This window comes from Musca autumnalis, unplaced genomic scaffold (genome assembly GCF_047663935.1).
Source record: "Musca autumnalis isolate F117 unplaced genomic scaffold, ASM4766393v1 scaffold_5, whole genome shotgun sequence".
Lineage (NCBI taxonomy): Eukaryota > Metazoa > Arthropoda > Insecta > Diptera > Muscidae > Musca > Musca autumnalis.
In genome coordinates this window covers 48,641,899-48,664,570 of record NW_027412088.1, presented here as the reverse complement: position 1 = coordinate 48,664,570, position 22,672 = coordinate 48,641,899, and the positions used below count along the sequence as shown (strand labels likewise).

The window sequence follows — 22,672 nt, the reverse complement described above, 5'->3', positions numbered from 1 at the left end:
CACAAAAAGTTTTTATAATATAAGATAAGCTTTTTGGAAAAATTTTGGAGTCACTTTAAGCACATAAATAACTCAAAACAATCGTTAAAGCCACACGACATATCCAGAATGACATCAGATTTTGCTTCTCACCAATTTTATCGTCATATTATTACATATATATCATTTTATATAATTTATATTCCATGTATCACATAAATTGAAAGTGATTTGTGCGGGACCTTTTTCAATATTTAAATGGAATAAAAATTATTTTAGTCATTAATAGGCAAAATGTCAGTTATTCGTGCAACAGGAACAAATTTTGGAGCAAATTTTTAATAGGCAAAAGTTTATTCGCTCTCGCTACAGGAAATCATTTTTGAGAAAAAAGGTCAAAAATTCATAACCCTAGTAAATAAACGACACATGAACATAGTCCCAATTTACATTAGGCGAGTTTACTTGCGGCAATTGTCATTTTGTAGGAGAGAGAGGTGAGGCATATCGTAACCCTTTGCCTCTCAACACCCTCTCTCACCAACAAACTGACAATTGCCGCAAGTAAACTCGCCTAATGTAAATTGGGACTTTGTTGCCCATTTTGGTACAGACTGCAATAGTTGCATTTTTAGGAGCAAAAATCAGTGTTGTATATCAAAATATTTCGATTTAACATTTGATTTAAAACAAATCCAAGTTTTGAGTTGATTTAATTTAGTATGGTAAATCAGGGTGGATTAAGCACTTAAATCGAGATAATGCCCTTAATCATCGTATAAGGGTATAGTCTAAACGAGCTATAAAAGTACGTTGACTGTCAGTTTTGTTAGACCGTGTGTACTATGCTTTAGGTTAACAAATGTATTTTTCGATATAAATTTTTCCTTTATGTTATCGAAAAAAAGATAAAAAAATAGTAGATTCTTGCAGTTCTGGAAAATTATAAAAATGACGAGACTTTTCGATTTTTGCCATAAAACGTCTGGTGTAAACGCAAGTTAACGTGTAAACATGGTATTACAAACTGTACGTCATACGTCGCGCAACCAGATGATTGATATTGCATGACTGTGTATGCCACAACCATGGTGGAATGGTGCCATGGTGTTAAGATGGCTGTCAAAAACGTTGTAATTGAAAACACAAAATTAAAAATCAAAATTTTAAATGAAAAGAGTGATTTTTTTTATTGATTTTTGTAATAATGCGTTTATTAATATCTGCCTAATGAAATTATGTTGAAAAATTGTGTGAATCGCTTTATTTTTGGAAAAAATTTTTGACATTTCACAGTACTGAAGTGGTTTGTGTTGTAGTTGTTGGCTGATGCTTCTACCCTGGTAATTGTGCCATGCACAAACGTTAATTCTACCTTGGCCTTTAATTGGTTTTCTTCGACTGGGTGTGTAGGGCCAGTGTTTTTATTGTGTTGTGTTTATTATTCAATTGACGGCAAAAAGGCAACATCGTATCGTTCGCTACGAAAAATAAACAATATTTACAAAAAGAAAAAAGTTAATGTCTAAATTTTGCAATTGATGTAATTACAAAGAGTAATTGTACTGATTTCATTCCATTAAACGGTTTAATAACATCGTATCGTACGTGTGTGTTTGTGAGTGATAAATTTGAGTTAAGGTATTACGAGCCAAAGTTCATTAAACATAAAACAAATCCAAATTATTGTGTTACTTACATTTTGTTTTGTAAATTGAAAACAATAACAACCTTACCTTGTAATAATGGCTCAATGTGACGTCGTCAAGGACGAAGTCAAGGCAATAACGCACAAAACATATGAATATGCGTTAATGCACAATATTGTCAATGGAGCACCAGCTCCAAACTCTTCCACAGATGGTTTTGAAACCCATTTTACGCGTGGTGATTTTCTCTATTTCCATTATGGATGTGATGGTTATAGAGATCATGGTTGGGGTTGTGCTTATCGTACTTTACAATCAATGATATCTTGGATTTTATACAAACGTCAATGGCAAACACTGTTGAATGTTCCCTCGCTAACCGAAATACAACAAACCTTAGTTCGTATCGAAGATAAACCTAAACGTTTTGTGGGTTCTCGTGATTGGATTGGTGCCCTAGAAGTATTCTACACAGTTGACACACTTTATGATGTTCCATGTAAAATTTTACACATAACACGTAGTGAAGACTTAAATCAACACATTCCAGAACTTATAAAATACTTTAGAGATTTTGGTGGATTTGTAATGATGGGTGGTGATATGGATGCAGCTTCAAAGGGAATAGCGGGTGTTCACAGTAATGGCAAGGAATCGTTTTTGCTTATTGTGGTAAGTAAATAAACTGGCAAATGAATAAAATTATAGTTATGTTCTATTATAATTACAGTAACAGATTTTGGAACAAATTTCCTTTACCAACAGTTCGATTTTTTTTTTAAATCGTAAGTTTCTTTTAATAGACTGCCTTCGGCCTTCGGGTTTTTGAGACTTTCTACTATAGACAGATGCAAATCTCGGGAACGGGAACACAATTTTCTTTTAATTAATTTTTCTCTAAGTAGCCGTCCATTAAACAAGGCAATTTTCGGAACTTCGGAGGCGTGAAGTATACATTTCCCCAGAAATTGTTATGCGTCGTTGGAATCAGGACGAAAAACACTATCTGTGGTAAATTTTTCATCATTTTCTGCATACTGTCGGTAAAGGAAAGATATGCCTTATCCTTTCATTTTAGAGAATTTAACTACCAATATGAAGCATGCCAGTTAACAAAGTTTATTTGACCAGAACCCGATCAATTATAAAGTGGATTTTGTATTCAACTTATTAAAAGTTAATTTATATAATTTCAATTCTGTGACGTTCGTTGATTAGGTTCTTTGCCAGAAAAATATGCAAATTACTTGTTGGGTTGAATGAATGACTTAATATCCAGTTTTATGTCTATTACCCAAATATGTATTTAACATAGCCGATTAAATGTAAAGCGTTTATAACGTCATGGATGAGAAGAATTCTGATAGAGTAACATAGGTACTGAATATAAATAGAGGCATATTTTGAGCATTCTTTAAAATCTCCAAAACTATGAAGTAAGAGAAATGTAAATATGTAATTTACATTTCTTCTTACTTCATCCCAAGATGTGTTTTGAGTATTTTATTATTAAATACTGAACTTGTTTTTAGTCTTCCATTAGTATTCACAATGAGTACCTATATTGGTATAAAAAAAATCAATTCATTCAAATTTGGCGATACTTTTTTTCAAATCCAAACCTGTTCACTCACCTTTCGTTATGAACTGTTTAATTATTTCTAAAAAGCTTGTAACTAAATGGAAAGTTTTCGTTATCGGGAATTTCAAGGCCATTAGCTGCCACTGTAAATATACCTATATCGAGGAGAAGACAAGGACGACAATAATCGTACACTTTTATGAGAAACCAAATACGACAAAAAGTGTGAATTTTTAAAGACATTTAGGAGGAAACAAACGCAACAACAAGCGTGGATTTTTTTGAAGACTTTTAGGAAGAATCGCTGACGACAATAAGCGTGGATTTTTTAAAGACTTTTCAGAGGAGCCAAAGCCTGAATTTTTTAACACTTTTAGGACGAACCAAAGGCGACAATAATCGTGGATTTTTTAAAGACTTATGAGGAGACAAAGCCGACAATGTGCGTGGATTTTTTAAAGACTTATGAGGAGACAAAGCCGACAATGTGCGTGGATTTTTTAAAGACTTATGAGGAGACAATGTGCGTGGATTTTTTAAAGACTTATGAGGAGACAAAGCCGACAATGTGCGTGGATTTTTTAAAGACTTATGAGGAGACAAAGCCGACAATGTGCCTGTCTCTAATGACCCATACATGGAATGTATGGGGGTAGCAGTCAGGTGTGGAGCTGCCGAGATAGAGTTGCTGAATGCATACATCCCGCCGAGAAATAGCTGTATCCCTGATTATAGGCCTGACATTAGCCCGCTCTTGCAAGGTCATAATCGTCTGGTCCTGGGGGATTTTAATGCGCATCATGAGATGTGGCATTCGGCCCTCGGAAACGACCAGAGAGGTATAGCGCTGGCTGAGCAGATTGATAGCTCTTCGTTTTGCTCGGTCGTGTCACAGTTCGCCAGACATAACCATCGTGTCACCTGGTCTGACAAATGATGTCACCTTGCAACTCGTCATTTCCCTTGGATCAGACCATCTCCCCATAATTGTCTCCATTAGCAGACCACCCGGCTTCATCACCTCTGAACGCCGCACGTTCATCAATCATAAAAAAGCTGATTGGCCGAGTTTTAGAGAGTTCACCAATCACCGCTTCAGAGAATTACCCAATCCTTCTGATGTTCGGGTAGCGGAAAGGACGTTCCGGGACATCATCACTGCTGCAGCCGCTCGCCATATCTCTGCTGGTCGAATACGCGAAGTAAGACCAAATTTCCCAGCAGAGGCGACGGGATTAGCAAATGAGCGTGATGAGCCAATGACCCCAGAGTCAGGGAGCAGACACTGGAAGTTAACAGGCTGGTCGGCGAGCATAAGCGGAACAAATGGTTAAATCATCTGAAGAGCTGCAACATTGGAGCCGGTATAGGTGAATTGTGGGCAACGGTTAAGTCACTCTCGAACGCTGGAAGAAGGGAAGATAGGACCTCAGTCACGTTTGGCGACGTTACGTTGACTGACCCGAAGAGGTGCGCAAGTAATTTCAATCGACAGTTTGTCGAGCATCCCGAGAGTGACAGGGCGAAGAGAAGAGTATTACGTCGCATCAGATCTCTTCCTTCCGAGGATGAACCACCACAATTTACAATGGAAGATGTTGCCAATGCCATCAGGAACGCTAAATCATCCAAAGCGTTGGGCCCTGATGGAATATCCATGGTAATGTTGAAGCAGCTGGATGAGCCGGGAGTCGAGTATCTCACCAAAGTCTTCAACTTGTCGCTAGCCACCCTCGTTGTTCCCGAAGTCTGGAAAATGGGCAGGGTGGTCCCACTACGGAAGCCAGGCAAGGATGCCAGCAACAGTGAATCGTACAGACCGATTTCGCTTTTGTCGCCCGTAGCAAAGACACTTGAGGCCTTAATCCTCCCCAGTATCAGAAATAGCTATCAAGTTGCCGATCATCAACATGGATTCCGTAAGCAGCACAGCACGACAACAGCGCTGCACGCCATTACCACATATATCTTCTGTAAAGGACTCAACCAGAGACGGCCGTGCGATAGAACAGTGATGGTGGCTCTTGACTTATCAAAAGCCTTTGATACAGTCAGGCACTCCACGCTGTTTGAGGACATTGAGCAGACAACCCTCCGGCCAAGCTTGAAACGTTGGATAGTCAACTATATGTGTGGACGCCAGTCGTACGTGGAATTCAGGAATAAGAAGTCCAAACCCCGTAGAGTGAAACAGGGAGTTCCCCAAGGTGGGGTGATATCTCCGGAACTGTTTAACCTCTACCTCTCCTGTATTCCACCCCCTCCAGACGGCATTGAGATCGTGACGTATGCGGATGATTGCACGATCTTGGCGTCGGGTACCTATCCTGATGACATCTGTGAGAGACTGAACAACTATTTAACTGATCTTACCACCTTTTTCCATTCGAGGAATATGCAGATTTCCCCCACAAAATCTACAGCCACTCTGTTCACCACATGGACAGCGCAGTTTGGACGTGAGTTGAATGTCGTGGTCGACGGTAGCAGAATTCCGACCACAAACTGCCCTAAAATTTTAGGGGTCACATTCGACACTACATTCACGTCGTGCGCACACGCCACAGCTATCTGCGACAAGTTGAAAAGTAGGAACAAGGTCCTCAAGTCCCTGGCCGGCAGCACTTGGGGTGCAGATAAAGAAACCTTGTTGGCCACGTATAACGCGATAGGACGGTCTGTGGTAAACTATGCGGCTCCAGTCTGGTCCCCGAGATTGTGTGATTCGAACTGGAAAAAGATTCAAACTTGCCAGAATGCCGCCCTGAGAACAGCGACAGGGTGCCTCCTCAAATCTTCAGTGGACCATCTACATGAGGAGGCAAAAATTCTTCCTGTAAAGCAACACAATGAGATGCTTTCGTTGCAGTACCTGCTTGGATGTTATCGTGTGAGCCATCCCAATCACCATCTTGTGGGTAGGCCCGGCCCTTTCAGGGAGATCAGGAAGGATATCCATGCTCTAGAGGGAGAGGTCCAACGATACAGGAGAGAACCCCTAGATCAACAAGCATATCAAGCAGGATTGAATAGCATTCACACGGCAGTTGACAAGGCCTTAAGCAATTATAGTGTGAATAAAGTACTCAGAGTACATCCTCCATCTATCGCAGCTGAGGAGCGTCAGCTGCCACGACAAACCAGAGTAGTTTTGGCTCAACTACGCTCGGTATATTGCAGTCGCCTAAATTCGTATTGGGCGGAAATCGATCGCGCCGTGCAAGACATATGCCCAGTATGCGGCATGGGCCCGCACGACACACAACACCTTATTAACTGCCCCGCCAAACCTACCCATCTAACTCCAGTGGATCTGTGGCTACATCCCATCGAAGCAGCCACTTTTCTGGAACTGGAGATAGACCCAGAGCCAGATTGAACAGAGGAACGAACAAATAAACATAACAAAAACACTGTTACAACAACAACAACATAAGCGAGGATTTTTTTAAGGCTCTTAGGATGAGTCTAGGACGATTGGTTTGAGCGAATGGAAAAGTGTATAAATCATGCTGGAGAATACTTAAGAAAACAATATAAATATTTTTTATGTTATCGTGCAACCCTCGTAAGCATGGACTTTTTTTAAGACTTAGGAGAACCCATGACGCAATAATCCGTGATAATTAAAAACACCTGATTATCATTCTGTTTAACGACGTTGTGCCAGTTCATTTTTCCAAAATTGATGAGCACAGACCAGAATAATGTTGGGTTGGCAAGTATCAATGCTGAGGATACCGGCATTGAAACTGTTACTGATGAAAGCCCTGTTGAAATAAAATGAAAGTGCTGTTGAAATGATTTTTTGGTGCCGAGGCTTCCGGCATCGAAGCTATTAAAAATGAAGTGTGTTCAATAACACTGTGAACCAACATTTTGGGGTGGAAATCCCTTTTGGGGGTGACAGCCCTTGATGAGTATATACAGAACCCCAAAGGCCAGATTTTTCATAGAAAATAAGTAATGCTGAGATTTCTGGCGCTGATAATATAATTAATGAAAGTAATGAGGTACCTACATGCGCCAGAGGTAGCTCCTAAATGTTCGCAGACATTATCTGTGGGGAAATAAATCAGCCATGTAACCAGAACAAGTTGAAAGTGTTAGTAATACAAGCTTTAGGACCAAAAAGCCTTAAAACGCAAAATTATGAATGAAAATTATCAAAAAAAAGTTGAAAACACTGTTGCTATCGGTAGAAGTTAGAGACTACTTTATTTTGGTTGTTAACTTACCGAAAACTTTCGTTAATTACCGAAATTATAATCAATTTAATTTTACCGATTTTTGTCGGTAACTCAAAAAATGAGTTACAGAATTCCACTACTGATTCTTACTATACAATTTCTTAAGGAACTTGCGCAGAAATTTTAAATTGCTAAGTTATTGAGCACTTAATGTCAATTAATAATCAAATAATGCGTAAACAAATGCCTCTATAGATATTATTTGCAATGCAATACCTCATATGAATCTGCGATTCATAGAACAAATCTATTTCTTTTATTTTCAGGATCCCCATTATTCCGGCATACCATCCTCAATAGATGAGCTGATAAAAAAGGGCTATATACGTTGGCAAAACACTAAAGAATTTGTCGATAGTTCCTTTTACAATCTTTGTCTGCCATATTTGAAATAAAAGTACAATTACAACAGATAACAAAATTTACTTAATTTTAAACTTTGGGGAACTGTTAACAAATTCTTCGCCTAATTGCCTAAGGTTTGGCTGAACACAAAGAAATAATCAAGGTACATTTATAGAAGGTAGAAGTGACAATCAGCTGTATTCCTACTTTTTTTGTAAATTTAGTTTTCAAAATGTAATAGGGTCTACCTATGAAATTTGAAACTTCGTAATTTGCCTCCATAAAATACTGTTTTTCTTCCTAAACTTGTAGTAAAAATGACCTATCACAGTTCTGAATGCTTTATTGTGATTCAAATTTGTTATATTTTGGAGGATTTTCAAAATGTATTTATGTTTTTCCTGAGGAAATTTTTGGAACGACCCTATTATTCAATATTTTCTTTGACAATTAATTTTCGATACCAACAATGTTGTTTTTGTAAATTTGTTAGTTGTTGTAATTCATGCACATACCTTCTATAAATTTACCTTGGAAATAATGTTTTAAATTATGTATATATTTTTAGATTTCCATTGAGATCTCTGAGACAAGATTCTTTTATATGTGATGACTGTTACTGTCAGAGGCCAATAAAAACAGAAACAAAACAAAAAAAAAACGATATTAAAACCAAAGTGTAATGTACAAAATCAACAAAACCAACAACTAATACCACAATCTACAACAGCAGCAACAAACAAAAAAACGAACGATATTAACGCTAACGCAAACTACAATAACAGCTGTGGCAGCAGCAGTTACGGCAAGAAAATAGACGAACACGAAATTGATAAACATTTATTTTAATAAAATTCTACTAACAATAACAAGTTTGAAAGCATGCTGAACAACAGTCAGCGTTATAAAGTAATAAATAGACTTCCGATAAGCCGCCTATGAAAGTGTAATTATAATCAATATTCTTTGGCGTGGAGAAACTGTAGAATGTAGTGGACAAATTATTTCACCTAAAGTCCAATTAAACACAAGACATGTCCATGCCCGGTTGAAGAGACAACAAACAAAAAAAAAAAAAACTTAAAATAAAACAAAAAACCTCACAACAAAAGTGCAATAACTTAGACAAATAATTATCAACTCTAGATTTGCTTTTAAATATAAGAAAACGCCTCCGAAAAGCATGGATTTCTTTCCACGATTATTTTGGACCCTTTTGGGTACCGCATCTCTGTGTTATTTCGTAATAAATATAGCCTTGGGCTATTGGAAACGTCGTGGCATACTACATGAAAAACCTAAAAAACCCTGGGGCCACTTGAAGGGAGTTGGACGCAAACGTCATGTGTACGAAGTACTACAGACGCTCTATGACAAATACAAAGGTCAGGCACCATTTGTGGGTTTCTATGCCCTATTGAAACCAATGCTGTTGATATTAGATCTCGAATCTATACATTATATATTACTCAAAGATTCTAAATATTTTATGGATCGTGGACTTTACTATAATATACAAGATGATGCTCTATCGCAAAATCAATTACAAATGGATGGTCCCGACTGGCAGCATATGCATCTTAAACTGAAATCGCTACAATGGCAGGAGAAAATTCAAAACATGTTACCAGCCCTACTGAAGGTACAACAAACATTTGCCACAGCTCTCAAAGACAAACTACCAAATTCCCAAATGAAACAAAACATAAGCGAACTGGTGGAGGGATTCAATATCGATTGCATTTCATCGTTGGCATTTGGTTTGGAAGGAGATTCGTTGCGTTATCGTAATACCCAATTCCATGATATGTGTAAATCCTACACCAAGTCCAACTTTAACATAGTCAAGGCATATTTGGCATTTTGTTTTCCCAATATAGCCCGCCTATTGCAATACTATATGTATTCGCCAGAGGCTACACAATATTTCCAAAAACTCATATCGGATAAGCTAAATGAACGAGAATACCAACGTACCCAACCGATGCAATATGATTTCCTACAACTGTGGTGTGATTCTCGTAAAATAAGTCAACGTAATCAAATGTTTAAGAAATTTGAAAATCAAGAAATTGTTGGTCAGGCATTTAGTTTTATTTTGGCTGGTCTTGAGTCCAGTACCACAACATTGGCATGCTGTCTATACGAATTGGCATTGCAACCAGAGATACAAGCTAAGGCTCGACAAGAAATTCGGGAAGTTCTTGGCAAACACAACAACAAACTCAATGAGGAGGGGATTAGGGAGCTGGTGTATTTGAAGCAGATATTAAATGGTAAGTAAAACTGTGTGTAATTTTTGAAGTTATGTGAAAAGTAATCATATCGTGACACCGCAGCGTTATAGAAAATCAAACAAGTAAAAAATATATCGGTCAGCTGAGGTATACCCTCAACCTGTGTAAAATGAAACTTTCATCTATGGACAGATCGAATACCGCCTATAAAACCAAAATGCTTTTCCCCAAAAAAAATACTTATTTAGGGGGTTTCAGAATTATATATTCTTTTTTGGATTTATGAACTTGCCGACGAAAATATGGATTTGGATTTAAGCTCAAAAGTGTTGCCGTGGAGGTACCTGAAGGAATGGGCCACATTGTCCATTTTAAAAGAGAAGTAGTGAACCGAAATTCATCTTCGAACTTTATATAAGAATCGTAGAAATACGACGATATGCAAAGTTTGAATCAAGGTAAGAAGGTAGGGTTTATTACAGCTTTCGTGCAATTTTCCCAAGAAGTATAGGCTTGCCCTCGGGAAGAAAACATTTCACCTTTGTAATATGGGACCTGAGGCAAATGTTGCAAAAAAAAAAACACAAAGATTCAAGAGAAGTCCTTAAACTGCACTTTTCCGAAATGTTGTGTGGGAGGTACTCGAAGGAGTGGACCACCGATATAGTCCATATTCGAACCTTATCTATGTCTGGTAGAAATATTACGATGTGCAAAGTATGGACCCTTTCAGAGTTGTCGTGTACACCATTTTAGCGACAAATTTTCAACTTTTCTTGGGGAGGTACTCGAGTTGGTAGATTGATATGGCCATCTTCGAACTTGATCTAAGCTTGGTTAAAAGATTACAACTTCCCTCCCATATAGCGCATTGCGTCAATTTAAATTATTTTGAAGATCTGGAATTTGATGGTCTTCATTGGGTCTACAAAACTTTCCCTAAGAATTTGTCTTACAGGTTGTTTTTATAACCTCAGACTTTAGGCTAATGGTTTAGAGCCCAATTATGTTTGGACAAAATCCGCTTCAGACAATTTGAAGTCTATTCAGACCTGCCTGTACGGCCAGAGCGCACGAAACGGATCAACCGATTGGATCTAAAAACTGGTTCTCGTAATATTTTACCAAACTTAGATCAAGTTCGAAAATGGGCCACATCGGTACACTTCTTCGGGTACCTTTCTCACAAAAGTTTACATTATTAGTAAAAAAAACTTTGAATATTTCTTCCAAATACACTTGAGCTTCGAATATGGATTAACGTACCCACAAAAATTCAAAATTTTTGCCACAGGTCCCTCTTATGTTGGTACAATTTTTCGGGGGAAAGTCTGTACTTCCTGAGGTAATCTCCCGAAAGCTCTAAATAACCCGTCAGCACCAAGTCATATGACTGATGAACATGAAAACTTAAGAATTGAGTATCCGATTTGACCAAAACTTTGCAAATCGTAAAAATTCTTCGAAACGTACATCAAGTTCCAAGAAGGTCTATATAGGAAAACATCTTCGGGTGCATCCCTCACAAAAGTTCAACGAGGGTATATACACTTTCATACGGGCAAAATGTGCCCCATCGAAATAATGGTTTTAGACCCCAAGTATGTTTGGACGAAATGTGTTTCAGACAATTTGGAGTCGATTGAGCAATGTCCGTCCGTCTGTCTGTCTGGCTGGCCGGTGCGCACGATAATTCTCGAACGGATCAACTGATTCGAACCAAAGTTTGATTTTCGTAATATTTTACCCAAATTTAGTTTAAGTTCGAAGATGGGTTATATCGGTCCACTCCTTCCGGTACCTCCCCCACAAAAGTTCGAAAATGTTCGGAAAATTTGTGCGTACGATAACTCTTGAAGGGAGTAACCGATTTGGTTCATACTTTGCAAATCGTGAAATGCCTACCAGACTTAGATGAGTTTCCAATAAGGACTCAATCGGTCCACTGCTTCACGTACCTCCCACACAAAATTTGGGATAAGTTCAGTTTAGGACCTGCTCTCGAATCGCTTCGATTTTTGTTTTAGCAACTTGTATTCACTGCCCCCTATACGACGGTACAAGTTTCATCAGGGGCAAGTCCACACTTCCTGAGAAAATAAATAACAAAATAACCTTATGACACAGTGTGAGGTGGTTGGAGCGCAAGATAACTCTCGAACGGATCTGCGTTTCGGTCTAAATTTGGGCTTAGTAATATTTTGTCCAAACATAGTTTAAATTTGAAGATAAGCCATATCGGCCCACTTCTTCAGGTACCTCCCCCACAAAAGTTCAAAAATGTTCGGAAAAATTGTGCGCACGATAACTCTTGATGGGTGTGACCGATGTTATCCATACTTTGCACATTCTAATATATAGGATCAGGTTCGAATATGGACTATATTTGTCTACTGCTTGTGGTACTTCTCACACAAAATTTCGGATAAGTTCACTTTAAGACCTGCTCTCGAATCTACCTCCATTACAATGGTAAAAGTTTTTTAAGGGGCAAGTCTATATTTCTTAGGAAAACAGCCCGAAAGGTGTAAAAAAAATCCCTATGTCATATGTGGCTGTCGGAGAGCACGATAACTGTCCAACTATACAACCGATTTGGTCCAACATTTGGTCTTCGTCATATTATATCCAAACTTAGTTTCATGGGGCAATACCGGTCCACAACTTCCTGCACTTCTCCCCAATATTTAAAAATGTCACTAAAATGCTAGGACGATATCACTTGAATGGGGCAACCAATTTGGTCCAAACTTTGGATGTCCAAATATTTTGTCAAAATTTAGTTTATCTTCTAAAATGACCCATATCAGTCCTCCCTAAGGGTTCCTCCCCCACATAGGTTCAACATTTGTGTCTTAGTGCAGTTAATTCCTAATCCACACTTTTGTCGGCAAGTTCAAATGTCCAAAAAGGGCCACAAATTCTGAAGAGACCTTAAATACATTCGATATGTCCGTAGGTGAAAATTTCACTTCACATTGGCACATTTTTACTTGTTATTTTTAAGTTTCAGCCACATCATCCAATGAAACGGCTTAAATCTGATCTTAATATAACTTATAGTTGAGGGTACAAAAAAACTCGGGGCGATCGAACTTAACCCTATTTTTTACTTATTTTGGAATTCCATCAGCTGCGGTGTCAGACATTTTTTCGTTTTGCACAGTTGCACAGTGCAAATTAAACAATATTCAAATTCAAAAATAACTCTTCTTACCCTTCTTTTTTCAGAAACGCTTCGCAAACACTCCCCCTATCCGTTTCTTTTGCGTCTTACAACCAAAGACTATGAGCTTCCCAATTCAGTATTCATGCTGCAAGAGGGTAATCACTTGATTATACCCACATCAGCAATACATCATGATGCCAAGTATTACGCTAATCCGGATAAATTTGATCCACAACATTTCCATTCCACACAAGTCCAGCAGAGACCGGCATGTGCATTCCTGCCCTATGGCATAGGACCAAGAGCGTGTATAGCCCAATATTTTGTACAACAACAAATGTTGGTGTGTTTGACAACATTGCTGCAACAATATGCATTTACACCGTGTGAGGAAACCTCGATACCTCTGACCTATGACAATTCTAAATTGTTGAAGAAACCAAAAAAAGACATATGGCTAACAATGGAAAAGCTTTAATGAGCCAATAGCAATAGCTAGTTATAAATATATGTATATGTTTATGCATGCGATATGTGCGTGTTGTGCTTGCGCTTGCTTGATTTCATGAAAAGAAATTGGATCAACAGTTTTATTTATTTTGTTTTAATTCGTTTTGTTATTATTTCCTACCCATCATCATCATAGCTGTGCTAGTGTTTTATATATGTATGTATGATTGAATTGTTTAAATTGTCTAAAACCCAAATGTTGTAAACATTTATTTATGTAAACATAATTTAAAAGCTACTTAAATGCCTTAAATTGTTTTTGATTACATTCTCGTTGTACCCCTTCCTCTTTTAAATGCCTTGGTTTAATAACAAACCAAAAAAATCGTTATAAACATATTCCACTGTAATAATTAATATGTATTCCATGTATTATGGCAGTAATTGGTTGCACGACGTTCATTCATACATCTTGTCTAAAGGAAAATTATTTAATTTTGTTGTTGCAATTCGCATGTGTAATTAATTGCTAATGAAAAAAAGTATTGTAAGGGAACTTTAAGCAACCGACATCTTAAAGTTGTATTGGCCATACTTTAAAAAGTTAATGTTATGTATTTTTTTTCTGCTTTAAAGCTTGTGATAAAACATTTGAAATAATTCATTTATTAAATGTATTGTTTTAATTGTTGCGCTTTATGGTTTGTTATGTGAGTTTATTTTTTAATATTATTTTATTTGCTTATTTTCAATCGCCTTATATTATTCGGGACTACTTATACACAACCATCAGCTATTCAAACAAATGAATAGAAGAAGTATTTTTTAAGAAAACCTTAAGTATGATTGTAAAAGAATACAAAAGAAATGTGTTTTATTGTAAATAAATGATGTGTGAAAGAATTTCCTTAATTGTTTTGTTTTTTAAATAAAAAATTTTTGTTGTGGAGAGGAAGAGTAAAGAAATGGAATTGATGGGTCTATTTAGTATTGCGATAAGTGTAACGTCGCGTTGCCAGTTGCAATTTTTACATTACGGATGTCAACAGTCACCTGACGCCGACAAATTCTGTCCCCAAGAAGTTAATTGTTTGGTGTGTGAGTTACAAAACAGCAATTTGAAATGCTAGTTAAAAAATGGAATCCCACCTAAACGTAGCTCTTGGAGTCAGACTTTTTGGCGAAACTAAGGCCACTTCTAAAGAGGTATGGAAAGATATTACGGAGCAATTAAATAGTTGTGGTCCACCAACCCGTACCCCAGATGGATCTTTGAAAACTTCCTTCTGCAAAAAAAACCGTAAAGCATAACACATTTTAAGGAGTGGCTGTATGGCTGTTGACCTATGGTTTTTAAAGTCATTTTTAATATATCTACCATATAAAAAATAGCGTCACTTAAAACCGAAAATAAAATTTGAACCTAAAAAATAAACAATTATTTTGATGAATATTGGAAACAAAACATCTACACGGTGCTCTTGAAACAATTTTAAATAGAAGGTGCTTACACCTGGGAAGTTTTTGCGGATTCTGAAACTGCAATGTTCATAGATGAGAAAAATCAAAAAACAAAAAAAAAATCGCCGGAGGGCTTTCTAAATAAATCGCGATTCAAGTTGACATTTTAGGGGTTGTTTAGGTTTTTGCGATTTTGCTTGGAAACCGCAAGTCCTAGCAAAATGGGAATAAAGAAAATGTTGTAGCTATCAAAATTCTCTACAAGATTGACCTTAATGATATTTTCGTAGGTTTTACAACTTTTGAGATATAGAAGTTGAAATTGGGACAATTCAAATTCAATTCTGTATCGTCTCCTTATAAAACAATGTCATTCATGACTACAATTTCCCAACTTAAACTTATATATCTAAAAAAATGGTACAATCTAGGAAAAATTACATAAGCCAGTCTTGTAGAGAATTTTCACAGCTATAAGATTTTCTCAGGCCCCATGCGCTGATAAGACTTGCCGTATTCAAGCAAAATCGCGAAACCCTAACAAAAACCTAAAAATGTAAACTGAGCTTCTTTATCTCAAAAATGGTACAGCCTGAGAACAAATCATAAACGTCAATCCTGCATAGAATTTTCATAGCTACAACATTTTCTTTAGCTCCATTACGATTGGACTTGCGGTTTCCAAGCAAAATCGTGAAAACCTAAAAAAACACCTAAAAATGTGAATTTTGACCGCGATTTATTTAAAAATCCCTACAGCGATTTTCTCTTGTTTTTGGATTTTTCTCATCTATGAACACTGCTGTTTCAGAATTCACAAAAACGGGTTTCATTCTTCTTCTTTATTTGCCGATCCGCATTCGGATTTTGGCGATCATACAATAACAAATTAAGTATGTTTAGCTGTATATATAGATATATGTTTATGAATATGTTGTGGTAAATTATTCAGCAATGGTGATCTCTCTATTCCTCGCAGCGTTGATAAGGCTTCTTTCATTTGGTTGATTTGTCCACTCCAAAATGTTTTTTATCCAGGATATTTCTCTTCTTCCTCTTGGCCTTTTTCCCTCAATTTGACATTTAATTATGCTCTGGATGACAGAATACTTTTCGTTTCTCATTATGTGTCCCATATAGGATATCTTCCTACTTTTTATGATATCAAGAAGTTGTCGTTTAGTGTTCATTCTTCTCAGGACTTCTTCATTTGATACTCGGTCAGTCCAAGGAATTTTCAGTGTTCTGCGATAAATCCACATTTCAAATGCGTTCAATTTTTGTTCGTCTATTGACTTTATTGTCCATGTCTCGGCAGCATATAGTAGAGTGGACCATACATAGCATTTTATGAAGCGCATTTTTGTTGTGATGTTGACGTCATGACTTGTTAATATTTTGCGATGGTTAAAAAAGGATTGCCTAGCTATTTCTATTCGGCATTTTATCTCTCTCGAGGCATCCCATTGGTCATTTATAAGGACCCCAAGATATTTAAAACTCCTTACCCGTTCTATTTCGTCACCTTTTATTTTCAATGATGTGTTGTTTTGGTAAGTTTTTCTACTTATTACCATATATTTCGTTTTCTTAATGTTAATCTTAAGACCGTACAATTCGCTTTTTTGAGTAAGCGAGTTAACCAGTTTCTGTAGACCATATAGGCTAGTGGCAATTAATGTTGTGTCGTCGGCGTATCGTATATTGTTTATTAATTCAGAGTAATTCACCCTTACGCCAATTTGCTCGTTTTCAACTGCTTCTTGAAATATTTTGTTGGAGTATAAATTAAATAATAGAGGTGATAGGATACACCCTTGTCTAACGCCTTTGGATATTGGGATATTGTCAGTGAGTTCTCCATCAACTTGAATGTTTGCAGTTTGTTGCCAATAAAGGTTTTTTATGCATCTTATTTCCTTTTCTGTTATTCCGGTATCCATCAAGATATCCATCATTTTTTCATGCCTGACCGTATCGAAAGCTTTTTCGTAGTCGACGAAACATAAGAATATATCTTTTTGAACATCTCTACATTTTTGAATAAGGACTTGGATACTTAGTAGTGCCTCTCGCGTTCCCATGCCTTCTTTGAAACCGAATTGTGTTCTCCCCATATTTGGCTCACACTTAGGGTAGATTCTTTTATGTAGTATTTTAATAAATATTTTTAGGGCATGACTCATTAGACTAATTAGTCTATAATCACCGCATTTTCGTGCATGTGCTTTTTTTGGTATAGCTATAAATGTAGATTTTAACCAGTCGTCGGGGTACTGTCCTGTATCGTAAACGTGATTGAAGAGTTTCAGCAGTAGTTGTATATTGTTTCCCTCTATTAATTTCAAAATTTCTGCGGGTATTTCATCAGGGCCGACGGTCTTCTTATCTTTCATTGACTGAATTGCCGATTTGACTTCATCTTCCGTGATCGGGTTTCCTGTTATGTCTGATTCAGTATTAGTGTTATTTTCTGGCCTTTCATCATCAGTGAATGTTGTTTTGATATATTTGTGCCAAACACTTTTTCTTTCTTTGGTCTCGAAGATAGCTTTACTGTTTTCGTCGACAAGTAGAGCCGGATGAGTTTTGCGGTATATTCCGGATGCTTCTTTTAATTTTTTGTGTAGGTTGAAATCGTCGTGTAGTCGGTGTAGCCTTTCGATTTCTTCACATTGTTTGTTAAGTTGAGCGTTCTTTGCAGCTCGTGTGGCATTTCTAATCTCTTGGTTTATTTCCCAATACATTTCATAGTTGGTATTTTTGTATATTTTTCGCTTTTCGCGAAGTTCGAGGATTTCTGTTGTTATCCAAGGTTCTTCTTTTCGGGTGGTTTTTGTCCCTAATATAGTTGAGCTTGTTTTAAAGACAATTTTCATTTCATTCCACAACTCCTCAGTGCCTTGTCTGTTGACGTTATTAAGATTGGTGTTTATAAATTCTTTTACTCTTTCTTTTGTTGATGGGTCTTCTAGTTTTTCTAGATTAAGTTTAGTTTTTGGAGCCTTTTTTCTTGGCATTCCAAGTCTTATTCGCATTTTGCATAATAAAAGATTATGGTCGGAAGGGACGTCCGCTCCGGGATATGTGGAGCACGTTACAACACAAGAACAGTAGCGTCGATTTATTAGTATATAGTCAATTTGATTTCTAACTGGATTTTCTGTACTATCTTGTGGCGATCGCCATGTATACAGACGTCTTGGGTGATGGCAAAATAGAGTATTAACTATTTTCATGTTGTGTTCTTGGCAAAATTGTATGAGCCTGTCCCCCCTTTCATTTCTGGTGCCTAGTCCAAATTTTCCCGTGATATCCACAGTTTCTATATTTCCTACCTTAGCGTTGAAATCTCCTTGAACAATCGTGATTTCATGTGGTTTTGTCATTTTCATGAGTTGTTCAACATCGCTGTAAAATTTTTCTATTTCCTCGTTATTTGAGTCACACGTTGGTGCATAGACTTGGATAATATTCATATTAAGTGGTTTTGCACATATTTTTATCATCATTACTCTATCGGATAGTGGGACAAATCCATTTATGCAGTCTGCTATCTTATTTTCCACAATGATTGCAACACCTCTCCTGTGAACGTCAACGTAGTTTCCCGAGTGATATATTTTAGTATTCTGTGACCTAAATTCGCTACTTTCGGTCCACCATGTTTCACTGATTCCTAGTATATCTATATTCAGTCTTTTCATTTCATCTATGGTGTTGTTTAGTTTTCCAGGTTCGTACAGACTTCTTACATTCCATGTTCCGATATTTATTTTTGTTTTATTTTTACCTCCGGGGATTCTTAGCACCCTCGTTTTGCCGGAGACTGAGGGCCGTATATTATCTATTGTATTCATTGCGTTTGTATGATTTTTCTAGGGATGTTACTTTAGTGGTTTCCCGTTGCCTTCTAAAGGGTTTATAGTTTTCCTTCTTTCGTTCAGCCGCTCCTATGAAGTACAGACGCTGTTTGCAGCCGCCAAAACTTGGACAGACGCTGCCTTTTTCCTTTTTTTTTTGGTTCACCCCGCATATTTTATTTCTGCGGTACCCGCCATATCTGATGAGCATTCCCCTATCCACCACCTGGGGAGGCGTCCGATGGGAGAAAAAAAGAGGAAAAAAAACAACTCCGCACGGACGGGTTTCATTAAAAGTTAGTTAAGGCGCACAGTTCATGGCATTGTTTTATAAAGGGGGCGATACAGTCAGTGCATTGTCCCAATTTAAACTTCTATATCTCAAAAACGGTAAAACCGGCGAGAACACCATAAAGGTCAATCTTGTAGAGAATTTTCATAGCTACAACATTTTCTTTAGTCCCATATTGATATGATTTGCGGTTTCAAAATTGTAAAAATCTAAACAAACCCTAAAAATGTCAACTTGAATCGCGATTTATTTAAAAAGCGCTCCGGCGATTTTTTTTTTTGTTTTTTGATTTTTCTCATCTATGAACATTGTAGTTTCAGAATCCGCCAAAACTTCCCAGGTGTAAGCACCTTTCATTTAAATTTGATTCAAGAGCACCGTGTGATGGCAATTCTAAAGGATTCGATTTACTTCTTAAATGTCTTCTTATAGATGCTACGTTAAGTATATCTTCTCTATCATCAAAAAATAGTTCCACTGAGCTTATCATTTTAGAACGCTATAACTTTTGTGTACAACTTGTTCTGTATTTTGTGTATTGGGATTCTCTAACGCATTTTTATGCTATCGAAAAAAATCGTTAAAATCAAAATGCGTATAATTTCGGTAATTAACGATATTATTCGGTAAGTTAGCAACTAATAAAAAAACAGTTGCAAAGTTCTACCGATAGCAACAGTGATGTCAACTTTTATTTGAACTTTTAATTAATTTTGCGTTTTAATTAATTCCCTTTCGAGTTGAGCTGTTTAGACCTAAGAGGTACATTGAAAAGTTAGGAATCCACCGAAGTCCCACACATTCAACCATTATGCTACGTTTCACGGGTGGTTAAATGCGATCATCAGGCATATTAGAATGTCATTTTTAGTGGGTGGACGAAGGCTAAGCTTGGTAACTAGTATTTATATCACAAATATCATTCGAAAACTGTATATTCGAATTATTTATTTTATTTTAATGCCAGATATTTAATTCCAAACTTTTCCTATAGTCCGACTTATGGCAACCCTATTTTTCAACGCTTTATTACAAATACTATGGCAGCTTTTATCCACCGTTATTAGTATCTGTCCTTCTGTATCAGAAGATTTTTTTTGATCATCAATATTTGCCTATCGCTTTTGACCCCTTTGTTGGAAAAATCCTTTTTCGTGTGGGTTGCCCGTGTGTTCAATAGTGTTTTCAGCTTTTATTTGCACTTTTCATTCATAATTTTGCGTTTTAGTGCTACTGATTTTTCTCGGTAACTCAAAAAATGAATTAGAGAATCGCACTATTGTTTCTTTTTCTCATTTATTCAAATAAAAAAAAATCAGCTATATTATTTTTGATCGCTTTACGTAATACACATTTTAAATTTTGTCGCAGAGACGACTGACAACACGACTCGGCTCTTATCGCAATAGGGAATAGACCATGGCTGCTCAAAACAGTATTTTTTCACACGAAAGTGAAAAAACACCATTTAAGATAAATTAGGAAATAACGATTTATGGAATATTCTTTCGAAGATTCATTAATTTTTTCACCTAAGTATCTTCCTCAAAACGAGTCCTTGATTAAACAAATTTCAATTTAAACAAAATGTCTACAAAAATATTCACTTATTTCTATTTGAACAAAAACCTAAAGAGAATTGATCAGTAGTGCGATTCTCTAACTCATTTTTTGAGTTACCGACAAAAATCGGTAACTTTAAAATTCAAAATTATGAATGAAAAGTTTAAATAAAAGTTGATAACACTGTTGCTATCCGTAGAATCTTGCGACTACATAATATTGGTCGCTAACTTACCAAATAATATCGTTAATTACCGAAATTATAAGGATTTTTATTTTACCGATTTTTGTCGGTAACTCTAAAAATGTGTTAGAGAATCGCACTACAGGGCTGGAATAGACCCATAAACAAGTAGAAGAGAATCGGTTTATACTCCTTATGGATTTTTTTCGAATTTCTTACCATAAATTTTCAGGCGTTGCGGGGTGGGTATCATAACACTATGCAACACTGAAAATGCAAACAAATTCTAGTATGCATGTTTTGAAAGTACATATTGAGACTACAAAAACCCTAGTAGGGTTTTGTCCTGTCAGATCCAGTTCGGATTTTATGGCCTCATCTAAACCGGGCTAAAACTAAAGTTTTTTGCATTTATCGGTCCTTTATCTCAGAAGCGAATAGGAATTTAGCCTTGCTGTCTTTGGCAATATTGTAGCACTAAAGTAGTAGAACTTATCTTTTGAACAGACCACATAAGAAAAACTCCATCTAGGGTATTAAAATCGAAATGTAGAAGATTTTACAAAATTTCTGATATTGTGGTCAGTATCAGCTAAACTATTGGGAGTTGAACCAAGTAACCCTTTGCGAAAATCTTCCAAATGAAGTAATCAGCAATTCTTCAGAACATTCTGTAACACTAAATTGCTTACTTCATGTTGTTTCAGCGGTATTTTGCGTCATATCTTTTACAACACGTATTTCAAACACAGTTCACACCAACAGTTTATTCTCTCATTTCGGATTTCACCACATTTTTATTAATTCGTCGTTGAAAAATATACTGAAAACAAAGTGATAGAGGCATTTTACGACAGTAGCATTTTCTGAAGAGTTGTGTATTACATTCCAGGGAATATGTTTCCAAAAGCAAACATTAAGAAAAAATTAACGGTTTTGGAGATACATATGGTGTGAAATATATACAAATTATGGAAATTTTCGATATTTTTTAAAACTTGAGGTAATTTATGTAGTTTTTCGAGTTCATTATTTCTAAAAACATTTTATTCTTGCCCTTATCTACAAATTTGATTCAGAGGTGAGATGAAGATTCACATAGGTTTCAGAGATATAGCCCAGAATTGCTTTAAAAAGTCAACATTTAACCATGTTTAGATGGCGCCATAAAATCCAAGCTGAATCTGACACAACAAACCCCAACTAAGGTTTTTGTCGTTTGGGTCATTACTTTCAAAAATCCTCAGCTCAAAGTGTGTGCACAAGATTACCCTAAAAATGTTGCACAGTGTAAACAGCCAGTCTATCAATCAACACAGTCTACACAAAAAACATAATTTCTCTTATATTGCAGGAATACCGCTTTTTTGGGAACAATTGGGTCATTATCCAGAGAAGTATCAAGAATAAAATTATAACGTTGTAACAAAGTTGTCTCCTGGTCAAAACTTTGTAACTTTTGAACAGATAGTGATATTTTCATAGATAACACAAAAAGCTTCAAAAACGATCAAATTCGGTCTAGTAGATGCAGAGGAATTCAAGGACAAAGTTAACATTTTATTTTTTTATATAGTCCATTTTGGAAGTGGATCTTATTTTGGGAGTCATTCCTCACGATAGATATCGCGCCCGCCAGTCCTTTCAG

General features: G+C 36.6%; 3 protein-coding genes across 4 annotated transcripts in view; all 3 read left to right on the top strand.

The window, feature by feature from the left end:
• mim (missing-in-metastasis) overlaps nucleotides 1–22,672 on the top strand; it is a 396,419-nt gene that overhangs the window by 11,392 nt on the left and 362,355 nt on the right. The window lies entirely within an intron of this gene.
• On the top strand, nucleotides 1,413–14,564 carry Cyp6u1 (Cytochrome P450 6u1). Of its 2 annotated transcripts, none has more exons than XM_073956174.1 (3): nucleotides 1,413–1,620; nucleotides 8,374–10,081; nucleotides 13,274–14,564. In XM_073956174.1, exons 2-3 carry the CDS (start codon nucleotides 8,989–8,991, stop codon nucleotides 13,687–13,689), a joined length of 1,509 nt encoding a protein of 502 aa, XP_073812275.1. In that variant the 5' UTR covers nucleotides 1,413–1,620; nucleotides 8,374–8,988; the 3' UTR covers nucleotides 13,690–14,564. The 2 variants fall into 2 exon arrangements, with proteins under 2 accessions (XP_073812275.1, XP_073812276.1); XM_073956175.1 differs by lacking the exon at nucleotides 1,413–1,620 and adding an exon at nucleotides 7,940–7,968.
• Nucleotides 1,725–7,855, top strand: Ufsp1 (UFM1 specific peptidase 1). The gene is made up of 2 exons (XM_073955545.1): nucleotides 1,725–2,300; nucleotides 7,727–7,855. Exons 1-2 carry the CDS (start codon nucleotides 1,725–1,727, stop codon nucleotides 7,853–7,855), a joined length of 705 nt encoding a protein of 234 aa, XP_073811646.1.

Coding starts and splice junctions, on each gene's coding strand:
- Ufsp1 (XM_073955545.1), top strand. CDS start 1,725: ATGGCTCAATGTGACGTCGTCAAGGACGAAGTCAAGGCAATAACGCAC. Junction 2,301..7,726: donor AATCGTTTTTGCTTATTGTG/GTAAGTAAATAA, acceptor TTTTATTTTCAG/GATCCCCATTATTCCGGCAT.
- Cyp6u1 (XM_073956174.1), top strand. CDS start 8,989: ATGGATTTCTTTCCACGATTATTTTGGACCCTTTTGGGTACCGCATCT. Junction 10,082..13,273: donor TTTGAAGCAGATATTAAATG/GTAAGTAAAACT, acceptor TTCTTTTTTCAG/AAACGCTTCGCAAACACTCC.